This window comes from Pomacea canaliculata, linkage group LG9, assembly GCF_003073045.1.
Source record: "Pomacea canaliculata isolate SZHN2017 linkage group LG9, ASM307304v1, whole genome shotgun sequence".
In the NCBI taxonomy this organism is placed as follows: domain Eukaryota; kingdom Metazoa; phylum Mollusca; class Gastropoda; order Architaenioglossa; family Ampullariidae; genus Pomacea; species Pomacea canaliculata.
In genome coordinates this window covers 11,904,509-11,929,320 of record NC_037598.1, presented here as the reverse complement: position 1 = coordinate 11,929,320, position 24,812 = coordinate 11,904,509, and the positions used below count along the sequence as shown (strand labels likewise).

The 24,812-nt window shown below is 35.6% G+C and overlaps 1 protein-coding gene across 2 annotated transcripts; it reads left to right on the top strand.

Annotated features, from left to right (window-relative positions):
* Nucleotides 1-165: 165 nt before the first annotated feature.
* On the top strand, nucleotides 166-24,173 carry LOC112571838 (glucose-6-phosphate 1-dehydrogenase-like). Of its 2 annotated transcripts, none has more exons than XM_025251166.1 (12): nucleotides 166-720; nucleotides 5,273-5,310; nucleotides 5,655-5,763; nucleotides 6,417-6,625; nucleotides 7,403-7,564; nucleotides 7,973-8,098; nucleotides 8,526-8,619; nucleotides 9,364-9,490; nucleotides 11,240-11,329; nucleotides 11,722-11,930; nucleotides 12,181-12,350; nucleotides 13,842-18,898. In XM_025251166.1, the coding sequence occupies exons 1-12, from the start codon at nucleotides 499-501 to the stop codon at nucleotides 13,924-13,926; spliced, it is 1,641 nt and encodes a 546-aa protein (XP_025106951.1). In that variant the 5' UTR covers nucleotides 166-498; the 3' UTR covers nucleotides 13,927-18,898. The 2 variants fall into 2 exon arrangements, with proteins under 2 accessions (XP_025106951.1, XP_025106950.1); XM_025251165.1 differs by lacking the exon at nucleotides 13,842-18,898 and adding an exon at nucleotides 19,904-24,173 and having other exon boundaries at nucleotides 174-720.
* Nucleotides 24,174-24,812: the final 639 nt, after the last annotated feature.

The window sequence follows — 24,812 nt, the reverse complement described above, 5'->3', positions numbered from 1 at the left end:
TTGATTGCCTGCACCACTAAAATCCCACCTCTTCACATAGCGAAGCACACCGGCCATGACACCACTTTAAGAGTGCTTTGTGCGAAAAAGTTCTTGCCAGTGACCCATTTGCACTATTACTCAGCAGTTTTGCTGTGGGAACAACATGCACTAAGACATCTGGTAAACACGATCCCGTATCTAAGAAAACTGATTTCTAAATTCTGCTTGTCACGGTGCAAGTTGCGATTATAGAACTGGAAGTGGACTTTATAACATCTCCGTTGTCATGTTTGAAATAATAATGTACAAACAACCCTTTAAAAATTTAGCACGTATTAACTTGTAGATTTCAATGAAGGAATTTTTTTGATAGCATTATGAGGCACGTATATCAACAGACAGTAAAAGGCACCGCTGTAGCCCGAACTTGTATCACACGTCCATGACTGTAGCACTAGAAGGGGACAAGCACTCCAAACCTACTAGCCCACGGCCTTGACAGTGATCTCCCGTTAAATGTACCGACGCTACAGAGAGATCGTACGAGCGATTCCGACTTCGCCTCTGGACGCAAACAAACGCGAAGGTACGCTCTCGCAACTTCCTGTTCAGCAAGGGTCGTCTGCAATCACCATGACTGCTTCAGCTTCCACAGAGGATATTTTGGAAAAAATACGCGAGAGTGTAGAGCACGAAGGACATGGGGATTCTCACGTGTTTGTTATTCTAGGGGCGTCGGTAAGTCTTATATAAGCTTCTGTTTTCGCCCTGAACCTTTTAACCTTCGTGCAAATTAGTGTCAGCAGAATGAGTGACATGAACAGTCGAATTATCGAGTCCATCCGGCATACTGAGCAAACAATAAGATATTCAAGCACAAATGCTCGTCGTCCATCTAAAGATAGCAAGAAAGAGATTGTGAAGGAAGTTTTTGGCTGCAGTAGCGCAACTGTTAGATCTAGGGTGACTCCGAGAGAAGCAATGACATGCATCGAGTTTGTAGCATATCATTGCACTACTCATAATTTACAAAATAAACATATAATATTGCCTTTTTTGGTTAAAAAGCATTATAAGTTAAATAGATTGCTTACAAAAAAAAAAAGAAGAAATTTGAGTTGTGTCCACATGCTGTATATCTGTTTCTTTTTATTTTTTAATCTAACACTGAAAACATGTAAAATGTAGATTTTGTATTTTATCGGTTGTTCACAATGCATCATTTACAGTGCAAAGATTTAATGAGCAATGCAATTTTCAATCTTTTGCATTAACATTTATATGTTCAGCCAGTAGCATTATAATAATATATCTTAACATTTAATATTACAACAATTTAAAGAAATAAGTAAATATATAAGTCATTATTTAAACAAGATCAGATGGAACACCACACAAGATATGGCCTCCAGCTTGGTGTCTGAAAGAAAACTGTATTGACAAAATGCATTTATATAACATGTCAAACACGTTGATAACTTGAGTGATGGAGAGCTGATTATTCTAAAAATCCCTTGCCAAGCAGGGTGCCACACCCTATAAGTACTTAAATTGCACATAATGATATAACCAATGAAAAAAAAGTGGCAAAGATGAGTGTAAATATTCCAGCATAGTTATCACTGTAGTGGTACAACTTTTGAAAAGGACCTGTTTATTTAATACTTTCTCCAGGAGAATTTTATTTTTGTTATTTAATTTTTTTTTTTGTCTTTGCAATATGGTGCAATAACTGGAGGGTACACAGAGAGTACAATCATTTTCCAGTCTAGGCTTTGACCTTTCTCTAAGATCCACAAAAAAAGTTAGCTTTTTTTAAACATTTATCACCATGGCAAGCAGTTGTTTTGCCATGCTCTCACTGTTGACATAAGAGAAATAACTGTTAAACTTAGACACATCAACTTGCACTTACTGCACGATGACACAAAAAGTGGATACCAGTCCCTAGCATGATAACTTCCTACATTTGATCTCGACAAAACCCATCAGTTGTTACAGACTGATGATAATTGCATCAGCATAAGTGGGTAGAGGTGTCATAAAAATGTGTTGTCTTAGTTCATTCTTTTTTTCATTTTTTGTGGTAGTTATGTGTGCATATTCATATGCAGGCAAGTAAATCTTGAAATTTTCAGAATCAACAAGTTTAATTTAATAAATTAAGGTTATTGCACATTTGACTAAAAAATGTATATAAAATAATGTATATCATTAATTTCTACACTACAGACATTTCAGTTTAGTATGGCATGAGAGTAATCAGGGATTGTGACGGATTGTATAAATATTTCACTGTTTAGTTTATATACAGGCAAAGATGTACTAATCATAACTCAGTATGTTGTGTCTCCCTTCTGTAGTTATACTAGCAAAATAGGTTTTTACACTTAATTTCCAAGAAGCTTTTGATGGTCCTGTGATATGCAATTTTTGCGGTATCTCTAGGTCACTTTGGCTTCTGGGCAAAGGCAGTGAGTAAGGATGAGTCAGCAGATTAGAAAACATAGAAGATAGGCACAATCTGTGCACATTTAATAGATACAAATGCACAGATGCACATGCACACAAATACCTTCTTGTGCATACATAACAATGCTTACTTGTTATTAAATGCATGCATGCACACATGCATTCACACACACTCACTTATACACCCTCCCCATCTGCATGATATATGGCTTTCAAGTCAAATGCATTTGTAACGCAGGGGTGGGGGGTTGTATGGTGACGACAACAAACATCCAGCACTCAAACAAAAAGGCAGGAACTGTCAACAGGTGTGCGACCCTTTATTACACAAGCTAGTACAATGGCCACGGCTGATCCATATAGAGGCGCAAAAAGTCCGGCTGTCACCTACTGTCACATGTCTGTGCTGACTCTCTGTTCAGCCGACGTCTCTTCTTTCCGTTTCGTCTCAGCTCTGCCCTTATATTCCAAGATCTGCCCTTATATACCTCTTGGACGGGGTGCGATCCTTCGCGATCGCATGCATCAGCACTTTTCTTGCATGCATCAGCATCAGCACTTTTTTCGCATGCATCAACCCTCTACACATTTGTAAATTAAAATATTTTTAGTGTGCAGAACTTATAAATCCTGATTTCCCCTCATGTGTGTTTGAACTGCTATTGAAAGTAAATGATGTAAAGTACATCCTGGATTGCTGACATCAAATGTTAGCTTAGCATAAAGGTTGAGACTTAAGAAGTGTGGTTGTAGCTCATGATCAAAAACTGCAGGGCTAAGAAGAGAAGTGTAGAAAAATATTGTATCTTTATGACTAAGAGCTGCATAGCCTAGAACCCTAACAAAGTGGCTTTAATTGTACACACAGCCTGTTTAGTGAAATACCAGCAGAGGTAATTCCTGCCTGGGATGGTGTAGGTGTACTGATACTGACCTCTTGAGCCTTGGTCCTCTAAATGGAAGCCCCCTCATGCAGTTGACAACATCCTGAATCTCATGTTCTCTTCAGCTGGGTGTGTTGAGCAGACAACAAATCAGAATCATGAAACATATGGCATATAAAGCACAAAGTGTTACAGTTCCTACAACTAGCATGTTTACACATAAGAATATGTATAGAAGAGCATGCACTTGCACTCACATGTGCACACATATGCATGCATGGAGATGCATGTCTATGGTTGCTCTCTCTTGCTTGGTGTTTCTCTGTTTCAGTCACTTTCTCTTCAGTTGTTTGTCTTCCATGTTTGTCCATTTACAAGTAACCAGATGGTCAGAGTAACATAAAAGTATTGTAATATATTGCTACTAACATTTTTAATTTTCTTAATTAAGCTGTTTATTTAGTCGGTACATTCTCTTTCTTTATTTGTTGTGTTTAGCTTTGCCCTATTGTAATCTGTATGATTTTTATTTTTTTTACAGATGTTTACATTTGGTTATTAATTTTTACAGTTGAGTGAACATAGTCTAGAAAGGCTTGTAATTCAGAACTGTAATACTGTGACTAATAAAACTTAAGGTTCTGTAGTTCTGTTTGCTGTTTCCTTTTTACTTCCTTAAAATGGAGAAGTAGGTTCACATAATATTTTATCCACTTTCGCAATTTCTTGCTTGCAGTAATAACTGGAGTACAGAAAACATAATCTGTTTTTTTTTTTTCAAGAGAGAGAAAGTTAGGGTTGTGGGTGGGTATTTAAGTCATGCAACTGTCACTTATGTATATTATGGCCAACCACAGCTGCAAAGAAAGATTTCCCTCATTATCATTTCACCATTAAATTATCTTTCTTGTCATCATCTTCCTCTTCATCTCCATTCTAATTATTCATATCATCTCACACTTCACCCAATCTTCTATTTGTACCACTAGCACCATGAGTCTTTCTGTACTCTGACATTTCAGTCTTGTACATCTTGCCAGCATCAATGCTTCAGATCTTATAAGGCTTCTTCTACTCTGAGCTCATATTATGCCACTCCTGTCAAACTAGTCTGATAATGTCTTTGTGGGGCCCCAGATTTTTTTTCTTCTTTTTTTTTTTTTTGATCGAGCTGCACCAGAATTGCCCTCTGGGTTTTATCTTATCTTATCTAATCTTATCTTACACTGCCATCTCTTTGTCATATCTCCCTTTGTATTTGGCTGCCATGTCTTCAGATTGCTTTTACTGGGAAGGTGACATCTCCCCATCCACTTAGCACAGCACTCTTTTGTGAACTCTGTAATGTTAGAGAAAGTGTGCCTTGACTTGCTGGCCTGCTCTTTGCAGTGAACTGGGTAGATGAACTAGTGTGAAGTTGATCTCTTTGGCTTATTTTGGCATCTTTGGCCTTCTTGATTGAAGAACCAGCGGCACTCCTAGGACAACCCACAGTAGCTGTGTTAGAGAAGCAGAAAGCAACGGAGAAAGAATCTGCCCTTTTGTTTTTGGCATCAGTCTTTGTTATTGAAAAATATTTGTTAGAAAAACTTACAGAAGTCATATGTGATTTTTCCAGGCAAAGATAGAGGAGAAAGGATTTAAGAATAACAACATTGACTGAAGGCTTTAAGAGTGTTGAATGTAATTAAATGATCCAAAAAAGTCTCTAAAACTGAAAGCTTATGTGTTTATGTTCATAGACACAGCGATACACTATCAATCGTCAGTCTATATTTCAAACCTGCAGGGTTATTTTCACCTTGGCAGTCTCACAGCTATAAATTAAATTTGTGACTCATGAATGTTGCCACAAATGTCAAATTAAAATGGGATTCTGCTTATAATCTTCATTTATTTTTTTCATAATTATGATTTGTTGCATTTGTCCACAGGGTGATTTGGCTAAGAAAAAGATCTATCCAACATTATGGTGAGTCAGTCTTGCTTCATACAGTATGTATAATGTTTTTCACCTTCCATACCTTTCTTACCTTTGCAGGCCTTTCTTTCTCAGTTATGTATTTAGAAAAAAGATGCAGTTACATTATACTTTCAGACATAAAATTAAAATAAGTCAAAGTGTGGACATCAAACCCTCATGTTGCTTTATGTTAATTAAGTGAAAAATGCTTCAGCCTTGTATGTAGATTTATTCCTAGTTTTATACAAGATGCAGTTGCTGTCACTTATAACAAAAATAGGTCTAGTCTGCTTTTCAAGGCAGAATATTTTTGTACAAGGAAACAAATCTTCCTACATTTCTACATGTTTTAGGTGGCTGTTTCGAGATGGGCTGCTTCCACCAAAGACTTACTTCATTGGTTATGCTCGCAGCAAGCTGAGCATGACCGATATCCAGAAAAAGATCATCCAGTACTTCAAGGTACATAAAACAACTTTGTTTTGTTAATTAGATCATGTAGGGTGAGTGCATCGTGTAAGTGCCGTTTCAGACTTATCCATTTTACCATTTTTTTTATCCAAAATAATCCCTAGCACAATGGTTTAAAGACCGTTGTCATTTATATTAGTTCCTTTGTACCTTTCTAGCATTTGGTTATTGTGCAGCAAAACAGTGGAACTCTCCCCCTTTCCATGTCCACCACCTACCCACTATTGAATCCTTTAAACGTGCACTGAAAATGCAACTTTTCCGTAAACACTACCCCTAACAACCTTTCCCATAATGCTAGTCCTTTTTCACACCTATCATGTTACTCTCAGCTCTTGTTATTTGGTTCCTCTTCGTGTTTTCTGTATTTGATTTTATTCTTCGTTTAATATGGTTGTTTATTCTTTTATAGTTCATATGTTATTTGTTTTCTTGCCCCTCGTGTGGTGTCCATGTTTCGTTCTTCTTAAGCGCTAAGAGTTTGCTCCTTAGGAGTGTGAGCATGCTCTTTACAAATTTTGCATTTATTATTATTCTCAATCTCTTTTTTTCCTTATCAGGAATTGTTACATATTTAAATCTTTATTTATTTATTTATTTTTTTTGTTTCCCATGAAACATGTTTCACATCACTATGATTTTAGGTAAAGGCAGGTGAAGAAGAAAAGCTGAAAGAGTTCTTCAAGCTTAATGAGTATGTCTCAGGAGCTTATGACAGGATAGAAGGATTTGCAGAGCTGAACAAAGTTCTTCAAACAAAAGGCAATGGTAATCGTTTGTTCTACCTGGCCCTGCCTCCCTCCGTGTATGAGCCAGTCACTCTCAACATCAAAGCTGTCTGCATGGCAAAAGGGTGAGTGAACTAGCCCTTTATTTATTTATTTATATTTTTTGGCCAAAAATCTTAAAATTTTAAGCCAGGCATAGCTTATCATGAAGGGATTTCACTGTTTCTTCTGAAACCTTTGATTTCCAAGTCATCGAAGGTCTGCCCTTTTCCTTTAGTCAGAGCTTCCAGCTGATCTCAGGGTCACCCAGTCTGTATTCTTATATAATGAAGGCAATATTTGATAAAAGAGGTTGTGTAAGATGTATTATATGTGCTAGAAGTTGTGAAGGGAAATGTAATTATTCAGTAACCTGTATTTTCAGTTTTTCTAAAATTAACTCATTCAATACGGGTGTATAAACACAATTGAGCTTTGAAGATGCTCACATTTTTGGTTGCAAACTGTAGGGGAATAGTTAATATACTACAGCTAATACAGGGCAGCCACATAACTGTTTATATAACTGTTTATTTTAGTGGTGGAATAAACATAACCTTTAAAACCCAAATATGTTTCACCTGTTAAAGATCCACAGTTTTATTTACACTAGAAGGCAAAGTTACAAAAAGAACAACTGTTTCTTTACGATGTAATGTAGTAGAAAACTTTTACTGTCAGACCATGTGATATGCTAACACTCACGTTTTTCTCTTGTCCCTGTGGCTAATTCTGGATCTGTAGAAATAACATCATTATTTGGCATGAATTGGAAATTTGAGGTTTTTTTTTGTGTGTGCTTTTATTATATAGAATACTGCAGAAACAAACATTGCTTGAGGTTATTTTGATTTTGTTTCCAGGAATCACTGGACACGGTTGATTGTAGAAAAACCATTTGGACGTGACCTTGATTCATCTAACCAGCTGTCTAACCATTTGTCAGCAATGTTCAAGGAAGATGAAATCTACAGAATAGACCACTACTTAGGGAAGGAAATGGTCCAGAACCTGATGGTTCTCAGGTATTGTCAAGGTCTTGTAGCTTTGATTACACACATATATATATATATGTGGCCACAAATAATCATTTTGGACAATTTGGAAGAACACTTACTGGTGCAAAATTTACTCCCACACCCACTCCCATATATGCACATGGCAATCAGTCAGTTAAATGATTTTTAAAAGACGTTTTTACGCATGGATAGGCATGTTTGCTGGTTTATTTACAGCCTTTTAAATCAATGAACTTGAGTTTTTTCCAAACTATTATTGTGTAACTTTATGGTTCCCTTTTTCTGTTTTGGAGGATTCTTAAGCAGGCTTAAGCAGGGTTTTAGTAACTAAAATTAAATTATTTCTGTTATACAAGTGAAGAATTAAATTGCACTTGACAACATCAGGTAGACATTATTAGTGTGGATTTTCAGATTTGGCAACAGAATTTTCTCTCCAATCTGGAATCGTGATAATATTGCCAGCGTAGTGATCAGCTTCAAGGAACCTTTTGGAACACAAGGCAGAGGGGGTTACTTTGATGAATTTGGTATTATTAGGTGAGTACAACCTTTGTCAGGGGAGAGATAGGTGCTTATAACTTATTTTTCCCATGAAAGATGCAAAGTGTTCCTGAAAATTAGCATGTATTTTAGGGGAAAAACCCAGTCTTGTAGGCAGTGCCCACTCATTCAGTTTTTGAGGCACCTCTTTTAACATTTTCTCAGATACCGACCTTGAATAAGTGGGTGGCGCACCTGGCATTAATTAAGCCACTGCAAACAGCATTTCACAAGATGAGACAATATTTACTATTGCTTGAAAAAAAATGCACAGTATTTGTTGACTTGCCCTTGGGATATCTAATTCTTGTAGCACATTTATCTCCCTGATTTCTCCTGCAGAAGTATTTGAGACAAAAAGAAGGGGTTTGTGTGATTTGTTACATTGCATTTTCACATCCACTTGCATATCTTTGTTTCAAAGAGATGTGATGCAGAACCACTTGCTGCAAATTCTTACACTCGTTGCAATGGAGAAACCTCCTTCAACAGCATCAGAAGACATCAGAAATGAGAAGGTATCAACTCTACCTGAGATGTTTGAAAATACTGTACATAACCTCATGATGTTTAATGACGTTTACCTAAAATCAACTTGACACAGATTGTTAATAGACTTTGTAAAAAGAAGGTAAAGAACATGAAAATTTTAATATGTTTTGGTATGCTCATCTTTTGTTAATTCAAGTGGATTTACTTCCTTAATATTAATGCCTCACCCATTAGGTGTGTTACTGGGTGTTAAAGGCTGCTGATTTAATGAGCAGTATAGCGATTAGGGAAATTTTACCTCAAGTGTCGTCTTCAGAGTATTCCTCAGGTTAGTTAAGGTTATGTTATGTGTTCAGTACAAAAGCTGCTATATGCGTTGGTGGGTTTTTTTAATGCTGCTGTTAGTGTCAAAAGAACTTTTGTTATATTTACACATATTTACAGAACTTAATATTTGTAATAGATTAGTATTTGTTATTGTGCATACAAAATTTGTAAATGAAATTAAATAAAAAGAATAGAATTAAAGGATTTTATTTTTTATTCTGTTTTCCTGCTACACCATGAGAATAAAACATAATTTTGACTTCTCATTTTGCACACAAGAGATTCTTTTTGTAAAGTATGCAGTCTTCACTACACATGGTTAATGACATTGAAGATCCAGCATGTGCGTGCCTATAGATTAGTGAGATTAGTTAAGTCAATGAAATTACAGTATTGAAGCAGAGTTTTAGACATGTTATGATGTGGCTTTTTTTCTGAGACAGGTTAAGGTTTTGAAGAGCATTCAGCCACCTGATTTTGGCAATATTGTGCTGGGTCAGTATGTTGGCAACCCAGATGGGGAAGGAGACCAAAAACTGGGATATCTTGATGATCCAACTGTGCCAAAAGGTACTGTAAAAACAATTTTTGAAATATTATTTTGGTGACTTGCCAAGTTTAAAGTTAGAACAGCTTTATCCAACAGAAAAAGAGCTGCTTCTTGCTGTCATATAATCCTTTCTTTTCTAGATATTCTTATCTAATGCTTTAGGATGTATCACAATAATGTGAACCCATGTCAAGGTGATTAGAAACTTTTATGAAGGACTTCCTGTTTGTTGTAATCTTACACAAAAAGGTGGGGGGGAACCAATCAAATGGCCTGTTTAGCAATTTGATCAAGTTTATTCAACCATGCATGAGTTTGTTCAACCACTGCTGTGAGTCAACTTGACCACAGCCAGTTCAGTTTACCTACAGCCAGGAATGATTCTCTTCATTGTCAAATAAATAACTTCTGCCAGTGGCTGAACGATGACTACTAACACTAGCTGAATGGATTCATGGTGGTTGAATTTCACAAAAACTAGGTCAGACAGTCTAGAGTTTTATTAATTTGCACCTAACTGGTTTTGTTTTGTATTTATATAATTATGTAGAAGACTGCATTATTTTTCTTTCTTTTATGTATGTTTATATATATATACAGTGGTACCTCGACATACGAGTTTAATTCGTTCCGTAACCTTGCTCGTATGTCAAATTGCTCGTATCTCAAAGCAATTTTCCCCATTGAAATTAATTGAAATGCCATTAATCCGTTCCAGCTCCCAAAACACCACCTCAGTTGTTTTTGTTAAGTCTTTTTGAATAAGAAAATGTAGTTACAAGAAGAAACATTTATTTATAAATAACAAATACATATTCTATAAAAACATAATAAAAGAAAAAGCGAAGTGCTTAGGGAAGCGCTTAATTTTCGTCACTGGTCTTCGCTTTTTTCGTCACGCTTTGCTAATTTTCACTTGCAGATCGTTTAAAAAAATGTCCATCTTTTCATGGGGAGAGGTCCGGAGCTTAGAAATTATTGTAACGCCCTTAGCTGGCGTTATACCCTTTATCAACTCCTTCTGTTTAAGCACAGTACATATCATTGATGTGCTACGCCCGTACATCCTCGCCAAGTCAATTGCTCGCACACCTTGCTCATGTTTTTCTCTGATTTCACGCTTTAATTCAATAGACATCATCTTCTTCTTCGGACCCATGGTTATAGAAATAAATGTGATAATGTTTTGTAAATGTACAAAAAGCAAAAAACGCGAACCCAACTTATCAAAAATGCTTCGAACACGAGGGAAACAAAGCACACAACACAGACCAAGGTCTAGTCTGAGGTGGGAGAAACTGTTAGACGCTGCACACGACCCCAACATGCGGGGCGGTGTAGTGTGCGATTTCTCGTATCTCAAATCTTGCTCTCATCTCGAAGCAAAATATCGCTCGCTCGGTGGCTCATATCTCAAAACACTCGTATGTTAGGGCACTCGTATGTCAAGGTACCACTGTATATATTTTTTTATGTGCTCCACAATCCCAGGCAATGACATTCTTCAGATCTCTTATCAAGCAAATAGTGAAAATGAATGTGTTCTCGACAGGGCATTTGATGAAATGTACTTAATAAGCAACTTGCATGATTAGACAAATAAAAATGCCGCTGTCAATAAACTATAGATGTGTGGGACTGAGTAAGTGTGTGGTAGTATGTGAATGTTGAAGTATGTGTAGTATTTTTATGCCCCTGATGTGGACAATGTATTTCCGCTGAGGATTATAATAAACTTGTCTTGTCTTGTCTTGATATATCTGTTGCAGAATCTGTTACTCCAACATTTGCAACAGTTGTGCTTTTTGTTCAGAATGAGAGATGGGATGGAGTACCCTTTATTCTTCGGTGTGGAAAAGGTAGACACCATCTTACTGTCATGAAAGGCTACACAATGAAATGCATCAAGTGTTCATGATGTTTGCAAAGCATCTGATTTTAATTATCTAGATTTCTTTGTTATTTTGTAGCCAGCAAAAGAACAAAAGCATGCTCTTAACTTATTTGAAATCATTTTTACTGTCAGAATATTAGGAAAAAAGAATAATTAGTGACATGAGGTAAACTATCATCTCTATTGCTTCCCATGACTTGTTATAATATCCCAGTTTCAAATGAGACAGACGAGGACCTTAAAACTCAATAATAACAAAGATTATACCTTAGGGATTCACTTAAAGGAGTGGTGATAAGAATGTCAAAGCCATTTACTGATTTCTTCAGCTCAGAGCATTTTCACAAAATATTACAGCCCTAAACGAGCGGAAGGCAGAGGTCCGTCTGCAGTTTCGAAATGTGTCAGGGGACATCTTTCCACAAGGGGCTGTGAAACGGAATGAACTTGTCATCCGTGTTCAACCAGATGAAGCTGTTTACCTCAAAATGATGACAAAGATGCCAGGAATGACCTTTGAGTGTGCAGAGACAGAGCTGGACCTCACTTATAACTTCAGATACAAGGTGCCTGAACTTTTGTTTTTAGATTTTGGCTTATTTTTCAAATTTTGTTGGGGGAAATTCTAAAAACACAGAGCTAGAGAGCATTTTTTAAAATATATTTCTTTGTTCACTGTGTCATTTGCTCACTGTGTCACTTTCCTCACTGATATATTTGAAGATAATAAGAAGCCGGAACTTTTTCCCTCTGTGAAGTTTCAGAGTGTTGGCAGTTCTGCATAAAAATGTTCATGAATCTTTCCTGTTGTTTCAGGATATGAAGCTACCAGATGCATATGAACGCCTGATCTTAGATGTCTTCTTGGGATCCCAGATCCATTTTGTACGCTCAGATGAGCTGCATGAGGCCTGGAGGATATTCACCCCTTTGCTGCACTACATTGAACAGAACAAACCTCATCCTATTTCTTACATGTATGGCAGGTAAGATGGCAGTCTTTTTATTGTATGCTATGACTTTTTTCCAAACTTGCTCTGATTGTGCTTATTATACATGCACGTGACCTTTGCCTTCACTAAGTTTTGCGAATTAAAGTGTGAACATTTATGTCAGCTGTCAATCTGTGCTTATTTTTTCGCTCTAAATTTATAGAATGACTTTGTTTAATACTTTAAGGCATGACTACATTTATGATTATGAGTACATAATGCATTGACTACTGAGAATCACTAAAGGAAGGATCTCTGATTTCTCTGAATCAAAAAGGAAATTATTTTTTCACTTAGTTATCATCAGTGGAACAGGTTTTCTTTCTTCTTTATTTTAATTGCTTTTATGAGCTGGAGCTATTTTTTTTTTTTTCACCTCTTTCTTTCTACCACATCTGACAGTGGAAATGTGTGCCTCTTTTTACTGAAATCTCAAAAACTCTTTTATTCTAGTTGTAGAATGTTAGTTTTCTGTGCTGGTCAACTGGAGTTATGTACCATAAAAAGCAAGTGGTTAGACACAAGCATTTTGGCTAGAGAGCATCAGTTAGTACAGAAGGCAAGTAAATGGCTCTGTGAAGATAGGTAAAAGACAAAGGCAAGTAAAATGTGGGGCATAGGATAATACTTCAGTTGGGTTGGACTGCGAGATGTAGGAAAAACACTTTAGCTGGATTGGTCTGCTAGACAAAAGGTTTAAAACAGTTTTTTTTTTGTTTCTGTTTTTATAAGTTCTAATCAAATGCAGTGAATTAGAACTATTAGTTATTATCAGACTAGCTATCTTTTAATGTTTATAAATATTAGTAATAATTGATTAAAAATATGCCCACGTTAATAGATGCTCTGATTGCAGCAAAATCACAAGGGTAAGAAGCAGCAAAGAGTATTAAAAATAAATCATTAAAATAAATGAAAAGTCCAGAATGCAGGAGAACAAAGTGCGTGTGTACAGGTTACTAAACATCCACCATTTGAAAAGGAGTCAGCATCAGAACTTATTTATAAAATTATCTTCAGTGTCGCATTTAAAATCTTACCCTGGCATAACAAAGTGGAGAAAAAAGTGAGATAGTTATCGTTATAAAAGTAGGGTTGAAAGGGTTGAAAAACTTAACAAATAAACCTAAAAATAAACCTAAACCCACTAACCTGTTGTGAACTTTAAAAAAAAAGTCCATAAAAGCATTAATTTCAATTTGAGACAGTCACAAGGCCATGTTTGTGCTTTGAAAGGGTGCTCTTAACATTCTTGAAACTCATCCTAGTGAGGTAGTTAACATTTGCATTTGTACAGTCTGGAAGTTGCTGAAATGGAGTGGTTTTTTCCGAAAACATAAGTTCTCAAACCAAAATAAAAGGTCCTGATGTGAATGACATTTTCTACAAATAAGCAGCTGAAGTCAGGCAGATTTAAAATGAAATAAATTTTAAATCAGGATGGTGTCAGCCTAGTAAAGTGTGGAATCTTTTGCCTTATTTCAGCCGCGGTCCGACTGAGTCGGATGATTTGATGAGCCGCCATGACTTCAAGTATTCAGGCACCTATCGCTGGGTTCCAGGAGCCTAACAGCTGGCAGAGCAATTTTCAGATTTCCCATTTTTTTCCTAAACCTTGTGGGGTTTCTAAGATTTCTTTTTAGTAAACATTTTAATGCAACTCAGTATGAGAATAAGCAAAGTCTTCTGTTTTGCTGTTTTAGATATTTTGCATTGATGTCAACACTGGTTTAAAAAATTTAGTCTAGTTTGACTAAACAGTATGTTCTCGCACTACTGAAAAAGATCTAGAAATAGTGTTGGGAAAGGTCTATAAACAAAAATGAATATCAAAAATTAACAAATGTTCTGACAATATGATGATGGATGCTTTATGGCTAGCATGGCATAGTTAAGCTGAGTTAAAGATCTTTGATAAGGGTAGGTATTTGATTATTCAGTTTACTGTAATTCTCGAAGGTAGTAAAAACAAAAGTGTTAATTAAACATGGTAAACCATGAACCAAACAGTTAATGCTTTGTGGCCTTGTCTAAAGTTTTGATCTTCACTGAAGGATTTTTTTCAATCAGTGCCATCTCCCATTTCCCGCTCTAGGAAATAGTGTTTTTTTAAAAAACTAAACAGTCTAGTGGTACAAGGTGTAAATACTTGAAAAATCTTTTCAAAGTTGTCAGCTTGGTTTTAACAACATTCCCTTTAGAATATTTGCTACACATGTGACTGTGTTCAAAATCTTTAATACCATTTTCTGTCAATTCATTTAAGGTTTTTTGAAAGGATATTATTTTTACAAAAATTGACTTGCACAAATATACACGATGTTTTTTCAACATCTTTGTTTATTTAGATGATGCTCTTACTTATTTTTGTATTGTCATTAGTCAGATAGAAAAACCTTAAAAATACTGAAAACTCAAGTACTCCTGCTTTGTTTTACATAATTTTGCTCTTGCACATCTTCGAATTCTGCCAGTGTCTTCTTTTAAGCTTTCATGACATGTTTTGTGGAATTCTCTTGCACAATTTACTGGTACAGTTATCCCATTGTATAATCTGTAAATGCTGCTGCTTTTACTTCCTGTCACAGAAGCTCCCTCTTTCCAATATTGTTAGCTAAAAATATCAGGTTGCATTTTATACACTATTGATGTTTTATTTGCTTCTTTTGGTTTCTTTGGTGCAGTATGTATACTGGAATGAGTAAATCTGTTGGATTTTACTTGGTTTTTGAAGGCTGAGTAGGCCCTTTCATAGAAAAACTATAAAAAGGCTGGTGGCTAATGAACAATTTTCAAGGCAGCTCAGTCATTTCACTGACCACAAAGCTAGACTTATTTATGTAAGGTGCTACAAATATAACCACTTCTATTCTTAGAGGTTGGGTGACTGCAAATGACTTAAATAGATTAGGCCCAACTGTGTGCAAAGTACCCCAGAATAGTTGAAGAGACTATTCCAGCCTTTAACCACTTTATTTTTTCACACTTTCTTCTGGTGTGACTTTCATCGCTCTTTTCTCCTGGTGTTACTTTTTATTTTGAGGTTTTGTTTGAAAAAAATGTTGTGGGGCAAATCTGTCCTTAACAATGCTGTTTCTCAATTGACAGCAAGACAATTCAGTGGCTGTAAAGTTACACAAATGGGTGGTGTAGATTTGTAACAGTTTTGCACCCACAGTTACAGGTTTCAATTTCTGCATGATGCCTCAGGGTTAGCCTCACAAGCATAATTAGTTTATTTAAACATGCCAGATCTGGACTTGTTCTTGCAATAAACCTACATATTCTTGAAACATTTATTTTAGATTATATCAGTTTGACAAATTTACATTTGCAGAAGTCTTACATTTAAATAGATGCATGTACACACATATTTGCATGTTCACATACACACGTGAACTGTTCTCTCTGTGTTATTAACATTTGCATATAGTTGCTTGTGCTTGGTTTATTATGCTTATTAAAGCATGTATAATTAATAAAAATTATTATATGTGACCCACCAACACAAAATGAGTCTTAAAGGGATTGTAAAGGCAAAATAAAACTGCTTTAGCTTAGAATCTTGTAAAGAGTAGGATCCACGAATCTCATCTGTTTTCGCGTCTGTTCATATGGAAAAAGTTGAAGGTTTTGCAGCATGTTGTGTTTAATAAGAGAAATTACATAGGACTCTTTCATTTACTTAGACAGAGTCTCGTTCTCCATCACATGACCTTATGACATGTGACCAAGACTACTTACCAAGTGAAACAGACTGTTTTCTATAATTTTTAAAACTGTGCTTTGAAAAGTTCACTTTAAAACCTAAATTAACTCACAAGACACCACCAATCATGAGTTCAAATCCTAGCAATGATCACCGACACTTGCTGCCCGCCTCAATCCTCAGTCGCACAGAGCAGTTTTATAGTAGAGGCCCAGAAAGGTGATTAAGGTTAACTTTGTGCGGTCAGACATGCAAACTTCAAACTCACTCACTTAAGGATGAGAAGAACAACTTTATATAGTTTGCAAAATCTCAAATTTCCTACTTAAGACTCATTCTTTGGAGGCAGGTCACATATCTTTCTTAAACAGTGTAAAATAATGTTTTATGGTTTTTTGAACAGTTATGTATTTTGCCTCATGCAATAAAAGAACTGTTGGTACAATTCATCTGTACTGACTGCTTCAGGCATATTGATTTTACCTCCACATGGGGAAATATCCTTTATTTTCACTCTGACCGGGTATTTTTTAACTGACTGGGTAAATTATCTGTGTTGAATCATTAGCTACACTAAACTGGAAAGGTAAATAAAAAGATGCCCTTTTATCTCATTTTTCAAGTTTTTAAGGTTTTCTACCAAGATAACCATCAGGTTGCTGCTAGCAAGAAGACTTGTACTATTTATCATGATCTTATTACTGTCTGCTGTTTGTTATAATTTATTTTGATTGCTTCTCAAATTACATCACTTTCAGTACAGTCAAACTATTCTACTGTTAGATGCCATGAAATTTAACACAGTAAAACTGTCCTTGCAATGGCATGAGTCTTTTCCCCATTTTAATTCTTGAACAACTTATGTTCATGTGTCAGAAGGACATGAATTGTTTCATGAATTTATGGTGTAAATATGTGCAATAATGCAGCAAAAAGAACTGTGATGGGAAAAATGACAACTTAGGATGCATGCATATTTTGCAAAGTCTATTTTTTACCTCATTATTTTCAGGATATGAATTATTGATTTGCTGGCATACAGGGTTAAATTGTTTTGTAGCAATCTTTGCTCAAAAACTAAGATCACATTGTTAAAGCATGTGCAGAATTTGGCTTCACCTTGTCTTCAGCTTCACTGACTGCACAGAACTTTCACTGTCTTTTGAGTGTTTAGTTCACCCAGAGCTTTAACATGCCTTATTTTGGTCTATCACTTGTTACAAGCAATTACAAAGTACATGATGTGAAAAACCAAAACAAAACACAAAGAAACAATTTTTGTTTCATATCTTGTCTAAATGTGTAGACAATGCACAATGCACTCATATATTTTCTTTTCAGCCCATGATGTTAAATTACCAGATTGCAAATGTTTTCTAGTTTACTGTGGCTAGCTAAGCACAAGATAGTACTTTCGAAATTTGAATAGGTGTATCTGTGGACATAAATGTCATGGTATCGAATTATTTTTCTTCGTGATTATGAAAGTAAGCTTAACTGAGAACTGAAGGTGACTATTTGCACAGATCTTGTGGTAAACTTGTCTTGGATACTTGAAGTTTGTGGTCTGGTCACAATGCAGGCGTGAGTCTGTTCTTGATAGGAAGATGAGTTCTTATCCAACGTTCAGTAGTGTGTGCGTCTCTATGTTTCATACACCTGTGCGCGCACGCAAACACCAAATATTTATGTGATGTATGTCTTTATTATCTGTTACTGCCACCAACAAAATTCTTGAATCTAAAAGCTCAAAAAAGCAAAAGGCCTATTTACATGCAGAGTTGAAGTCCATATGACCTATTTATTTTTATATTTACAGATTTAAAAAAAAATTTATATGCTTAACTTTTTTCTTCAGTTTTACAATGAGCTGGAAGGATTCTGTTTGTCCTAAAAATGCTTGAATCAGTGTTCACCTAAGTGCATTTATATAAACACTCTCTTGTAGCTGAGCAGTTTCTAATCAAATATCCTTCTTTTCATAATATTGTTTCATATTAATGCTGTCTTGTTTTAATTGTCAAGGTTTCATTGTTTTGGGGTTTTTAAAACACTTTATAATACTACTTTTGGTGTTTTTACAGGTTTACTTTTATCATGAAAGATGTAAATTTTTTTAAGACGCATAAGATGTTCATTTTATTTATTTATGATCCACAAAACATTTTAATGAGAAAGTTTTATGCCTGATACCTATCCTCAGATTTGCTGAAAGTATTTTTATGATGAAAACGGCAGATGCTGTGCTGTAAATTTCCTTATGCCGTTCTTATGTCAGAACTTCACACCATGTCATGAAAGCCTGCTAATATTGTCAGCTGCTTTCATTTAACAAAATAACTGAGACAAACAACTAGACTAGCAATTGTTTGGTGCACATTGCCACAAAATACAGTGAAAATATACACTTTTCATCTGAAAGGAAGATTCAAGCCTTTTGTTAATCTCCAATATTAGTTTAGTGCTTTACTACCCAGTATAAATGCATAAAGATTTTCCTTTGTCTTGTTACTAGAATGTAGGTGCTATTAAGTCTGACAGTGTTAAATCCTACTTTTAAATGCTTTCTTTAACACATTGGGCATTGGGACTATAAGTCCTTAAATCACCTTTGGTCACTGCATGTTAGTGTCAAAATTATGCAGTAATGCCAGTGTCTAGTGAGTTACAACCCATGCAGCAGTGTTTTTGGCTAGTAATTATTCTTGACATAATTAGAGCACAACCTATCAGTAATCTGCAAAAGCATATGTCTTAGAACAATATTTTCCTGTTCCAAAAAAAAAATGCAGACAGAAGTGAACAAAATAAAACATTAAAGTATCAGAGAATTTACAACTCATTATCTTTATGTAAATGTTTTGTGTGTGTATTCTGCATGCATGAATTCATTCAAGGTTAGATGTTGCTCTTGCTTTGTTGTTTTTCACTATGAAACAAACTTGCTGTCTCTGCAACACATAACAAGTTTGAGAACGCCACATTTTTCTTGTTTGACTAAATTCCTGTCTTAGATGTTTTACATAAAACCTTTACATCCATTACACTGCTCTTTTCACTTGCAGTAGGCATTTCCAATTTCCAAGCTTATTTCCTTTAGTTGATTGTGCTTTGTGCCTTAGGGGATAACACAAATCAGACATATCATTAAACTTTACTTCAGAAGGTTAGGTTATTCATTTTTACTGCGAAAGGTCTTAGAAGTGAAAACTCATCTTGACTGAGCTGAAGTTGCTGAGGAGTAAACAGAAAATTCTGCAGCAAATAGTCTGTTGCAAAAATACTTTGCAGTTTGTTACAGTCGGACCTTGATAAGTTGAACTCAAAGGGACCCGAAAAAAATTTGACTTATTCTGAGTTTTCGAGTTAGGGAAAATGGCGTAATAGGCGCAGGTATTTGGCCGGGAACTAACAATTAATTCGATATAGGGAGGTTTTCGACTTATCGAGGTCCGACTGTGCTTAGGACAACTTCATGTTCTATGACCTAAATTTTAGCATTCAGCATGGTTAAAGGCCGCAGCCAAGATGAGAGCTTGAAGTATAGAAGTTTACAAGATGTAGACCCACCAGGGAGCATGCTTTTCTGACAATGTGGAAAAATGAAGCATTGATCAAAATGCAGGTGAGAGTTCTAATATTCTGAGGCCTGTATTTCATGAATGGAACAGAGTCAACTACTTGGATTTGAGGAGCTACTGTTTTGTAATAAAATAAACCCAGTCATTGGAGGATAACTTTGCACTTAAGATTAACCGTTAGCAAGTAGCACTTTAAATGTGCCATTCACATTTGTTCTGTTGCTTTTTTGACTGTACTGTCCTTTTGTGTGTTGCAGCCGGGGCCCTAAGGAGAATGACAGAATGTGTGAGAAGTTCAACTTTCACTACACTGGGACATACAAGTGGGTGAAGCCTGATGCCAAAATGTAGTTCGTATCCAGTTGGAAGACATAGAGACTATGCAACAACCTTTGACTTTTATGTGCCAGATCATTTATCCAAGGTGAAGAAAAAAATATTCAGGACTATTTTTATTCTCAGCTTTGGATGAAATGTGCATTTCGTATCCTTGATATTCTGTATGTATTTAGAATGGTCTTCCTTCATAAGACCAAATGCAAGTACAAAACAAAACGGAGATATTTAGTTTTGTTCAAGGAGTGCTTTTCTATGACACTTCTAGCAAATGAAAAGGCAGTTTTTCAAAACTAAGAAGATGTTGGCTTTACATTTTATTATAGACATCAACCAAACATGTAAATGTGGGGTTGTGTATGTGTATGTGTTTGTATATATATATTTACAGAAGAAAATAATTTGAAATTCATGGTAATTATTGTTTGCATTGCCATCTTTATCAGCAAGAAAGCCAGGAATCTTTTTGTCTGCAATGGCCAGGAATTTAATTGATTTTGTTAAATTATATATGCACTTTAAAAAAAAATCTATGCTATACATGATGCTAAAGAAATAAGGTATAATACAGTAAAGATCAACTTTTATGTTGGCACGTCATATTTTTCTTATTTTTTACTAGCCAACATAAGCTTGAACAAATTAAGCTAACTTAAGTCATAAGCCATGACATGCAAGTACTTGTGCACTATGAAGATATCTATTTGGAAATTGTATGCAGCTGGGTTTTCAACTTTCTCTGAAAAAAAAATCCAGTTTTGATGCCACAAAAATTCTGGAGTTTTGAGAAGTACTTAAGACTCACCTCTTTAAAAGTACTTTCACATACTCCCCAGCATATTGAACTGTTTTCAAGGGATCAGCTGCACATTTTATGAGTGTTAGAAACTTGAATTTAAACCTCAGCTATTATACTTATGTTCTGTTGGTTTCCAGATGAGCTTGCCTCAAACCTTACAAGCTATCCTACAATTTAGGATGAATGTGAAGATTTTTATGACACCATCTAATTATACTGATGGCAGCTTTGTCCCCACCTCCACTTCCTTCCACCTTCACATGATGAATATATTTGAAAGAAGAAACATATCTTTTCATTCATTATAGTTCAAATTGATGTTTCCCTTTAAGATTGGTTATACCTAGTCTTGCAGTTAACATTTTCATTCTATATGCTAATATAGTTGAAATTATAATTTTCTCGAGTTTATGATAGCTGTCTTTCTGGTTATCCTTGTTACACATTTGAAAAGAAAAGGTGGAAATTAACCTTGCCGTACTGAGCTTGGGTCATGTTAAAATAAACAGTATTCTAGATCATAAAGGAAAACTAAAGACTGGTTTAGCAGTGATGAAGACAAATATGGACAACAGACTTACCACTTAAAGAGTACTTGTGATGCCTTTTTTTATGAATCAAGTAATAACAGTTATTTCTGTAAATGCCTCTTTTGAAAAGCAATATTAATTTGATCAATACTTAGTCACTGGTTCCCCCCCCCACCACCACCACCACTAATATTTTTTCTTGGTGGGATGGTTCAGATTGAAACAGGCATCTTTATATCATGCACCATGTTCCGCATATTTCATGAACTTGAGGTGGGTGAGGGTGAGGGATGTGAGAGCAGAATAGTTATCATAGCCATCCATTGCAAATGTTAGGATAGAGATAAGTGTGACAGTATAGAGAAAGGTAACTGGGCAAAATCTTTTTTTGGCACAAAATGTAGTGAGAGGCAAGGTTAGCAGGGTGATTGGTGGTGTGATAAATTGAGTCTGTAGTCTGGTGACTGCTCAGAGATATTTGCTATGTCACCTAGTCATGATTTTTGTTGGTCCTGGCCTGCATATGGCCTCATTGCAGATTATGTTTTGTTGTTTATGTGAACAAGATGCAGGGCTAATCTCAGTTCGTAGCAATGTGTTATATAACAAGCTGTATATCTTGATGAATAAATACCTCCATCCCGTCAGTAATACCAGTCATAATACTGTCAGGTGCTGATGAACCATAGCCGGTTTAGATCAATGTTTGTTGTGGTTTGACATCTACTATTTACAGGAAGCAGATAGCTGAGTGGTTAGTGTGCTTAGTGCGCTGCTTCAACATCTCATTAGCTCAGCAGACTTCCCCCAGTCGATCCAGCTGGCGGGAATAGTACCTGACTCTATAGAGGGTTGGGGAAGGTAAGGCAGAGAGGGAGAGATGGGCACCGCCCTCACAAAAGGCTGGCACTAGGAAAAGTGAGGTCTCAACACTTCACCCACCAATGACCTGAAGAGGTTATGGGATGACCTTTACCTTACCATTTACAAAATGTACTATAGTATAGAATTTGGCTGTTGAATGTCCTGCATGGAGACTAAGGGGTTTCCAGGCTGCTGCGGTAGCATGGATTTCTTCCCCTTTTTCGTGCCTTTTCCATTTTGATTCGTGACCATTTTCAGTTGTGGGTTACCTCCATTGCTCATTTAATGTCAGCATTCTTGCTACAAATCCTTTACTCCACAGCCAACCATACCAGCACAAGTGTTCTTACATAAAAGAAGTTTCTGCACAATGTGCTAGTTATTGACTTTGTTTTGAGCACAAGGATTCTTGTTGATTCAATGGGCACTATACTGTATGTGTATGAAATGTTACATTTAGTTTTAAATACTTTAGGCAACAAGGGAAATAAACTGATGAGTTAAGCAGGCTGTTGAAAGCTGATGACACGAATAGGATTCTTTAATTATACTAGCTGCATTTTTGCATAATTTTCCTCATTATATGCATGCTCATTTTTAAAATCTAGTATTACTACATTTGATTATGTTCAGTAATGCTGCTTATCAGTATCAGTAATGATTATTGTTATTTAAGGGTTTTCCCTTTAAACATTGCTAAGATTTTTTGGAGTTTGTTTTGACCTTGGATAACTGTGCTAAAATATACAATGTTCAGGGTAGCATATTTTTCCTCTTTGCTTGAGAAAACTGATGTTCACAAAAATCATTTTAAATTTGAGTGGACTGAATTGTTTTCAAAAATGGATAGAAGTAATTTTCACCTGTATGGGAACTGTTAAAGATGTTGCATGACTGCAAAGTTGTAATGTTGAAATTTTTATGGAACAGAATTTTTTTTTAGCCCTTTTAGGAATAAGTTGATTTTACATTTTGGGTTACAAGATTCAGTTTGTGCTGTTTTTCTTTTTGAATTGAAGTGGTGTGTATTTGTCATTTATCACACCTTAACATTTCTGCATTAACATAAACTAACTTGAAATACTCATCACATCAGTGTTTCATGTTTTAAAACTAATTAACATTCTGTATTGCACCGCTGATGTACAATTTATGGACCATTGTTATCACTTTCCTAGGAAAAAGTTAATATTCTGGGAAAAAAATACGGCATTGATGCCGCTTACTTCATGTACATCCATAGTTTGTAACAAACCTGGAGTCAAGCAGGTGACTAGTATGGTGTAAACTTCTCTTCTTCCAATTGAAACACTAACTTGTTGCTATCAAGAAACCTTATTCCTTATACAGCACATTCCTTGTTGTGAGTTTCACATCTGGTTGACTTGTTGACTTCACCAATGGAGACAACTAAATTTACAGATGTGATCAAAAGATGGATTTGCACAAAAGTTGATGTTAGGTTTCTCGACTCTTAAAGACTGACGAACTTATAGAAACTAGTAACAATCAGTAACATAGTGTGGGTTGCACCTGCACAACTTTACAAAAACACAGCCAGTATTTATGCTCAGATGTAAAAAACAACAAACCAATCCTTGAAATTCTCCTTCGGAAGCTCAGGATCACTGCGGGATGTCTGACCTCATATGAATGATTATGACACTTCATGTGTTTTGTATGTTTGCATAGCAGTCACAGCTTTTCATGATAGTGTATGTAGTTGAATACTTACAGTAATTAGCCCTCTAATTATAACGGCATTAAAGCTGTAGGATGTACACATTTCTGTCTGATGATAATGAAGGATGTGAGTAGTTTCACTTGAAGGAAGTCTGTTTGGTAGCATGATATAACTTGCAATAAAATACTTTTGCTACAAAAACATTCTATTGTGATGTTGAACATTTTGTTTAGATTATTTCTATGTTGTGAAAGGGTAATGTGAGATTTCAAAATAATGGTTTGGGATTGAAATAAAAGTGATATGGTTCCATTTTCCTACAGAGTTTGAAGTTCATGAAGTATAAATCTTTGCTGCATCTATAAGGTGTTTTTTTAAAAGTTTATGAGAATGGATATTTATAATGTGCATTACAACTAAGACAGATCGTACTCTGTGTGCAAACCAGTAATGATAAATGAAAGATAAAACAGCACTGTACATTTTTTTGTACACTCAGCACTTGCCCAAAAATCAATGTTTACAAAATATTTCCACTCTCTTGGCTCATATGCAAGAAAACATCAATACCATTTGAGAATGCATAGTTGTCGTTAAGCACCAAAAGAGTGCAGTATGCTGTTGAGAACCTTTTTTAGGTCCTCTACTTGTATCTAACAGTAGTTGATCATTTAACGTGAAAATGCCAATGTAGTTACAAGTTTTATCAAAGAGTGTTTTGTTAATACCTCATTTTTTTTGAATCTGTAATGTGAAAAAAAGTGTTTAAATACCATTGCCCATTCTAGAATTGACAGTAACTGCATGGATTACTTCAGGAATCATGCAAAAACCAACAATCCTCTTTTCCCAATATCAACATTTTATTCTTGAATACATATTCCTTTTTCTTGCATATTTTCCAAGAATGAATGTGCACACTCGCATACATTCAGTACAACCTGCCAATCAAC

Bases quoted from the DNA above. Each gene is read 5' to 3' on its own strand.
- LOC112571838 (XM_025251165.1), top strand. From the start codon at position 499: ATGTACCGACGCTACAGAGAGATCGTACGAGCGATTCCGACTTCGCCT. The intron at 7,565-7,972 runs GTATTGTCAAGG...GTGGATTTTCAG, and splicing joins CAGAACCTGATGGTTCTCAG to ATTTGGCAACAGAATTTTCT. The intron at 12,351-19,903 runs GTAAGATGGCAG...TGTGTGTTGCAG, and splicing joins ATTTCTTACATGTATGGCAG to CCGGGGCCCTAAGGAGAATG.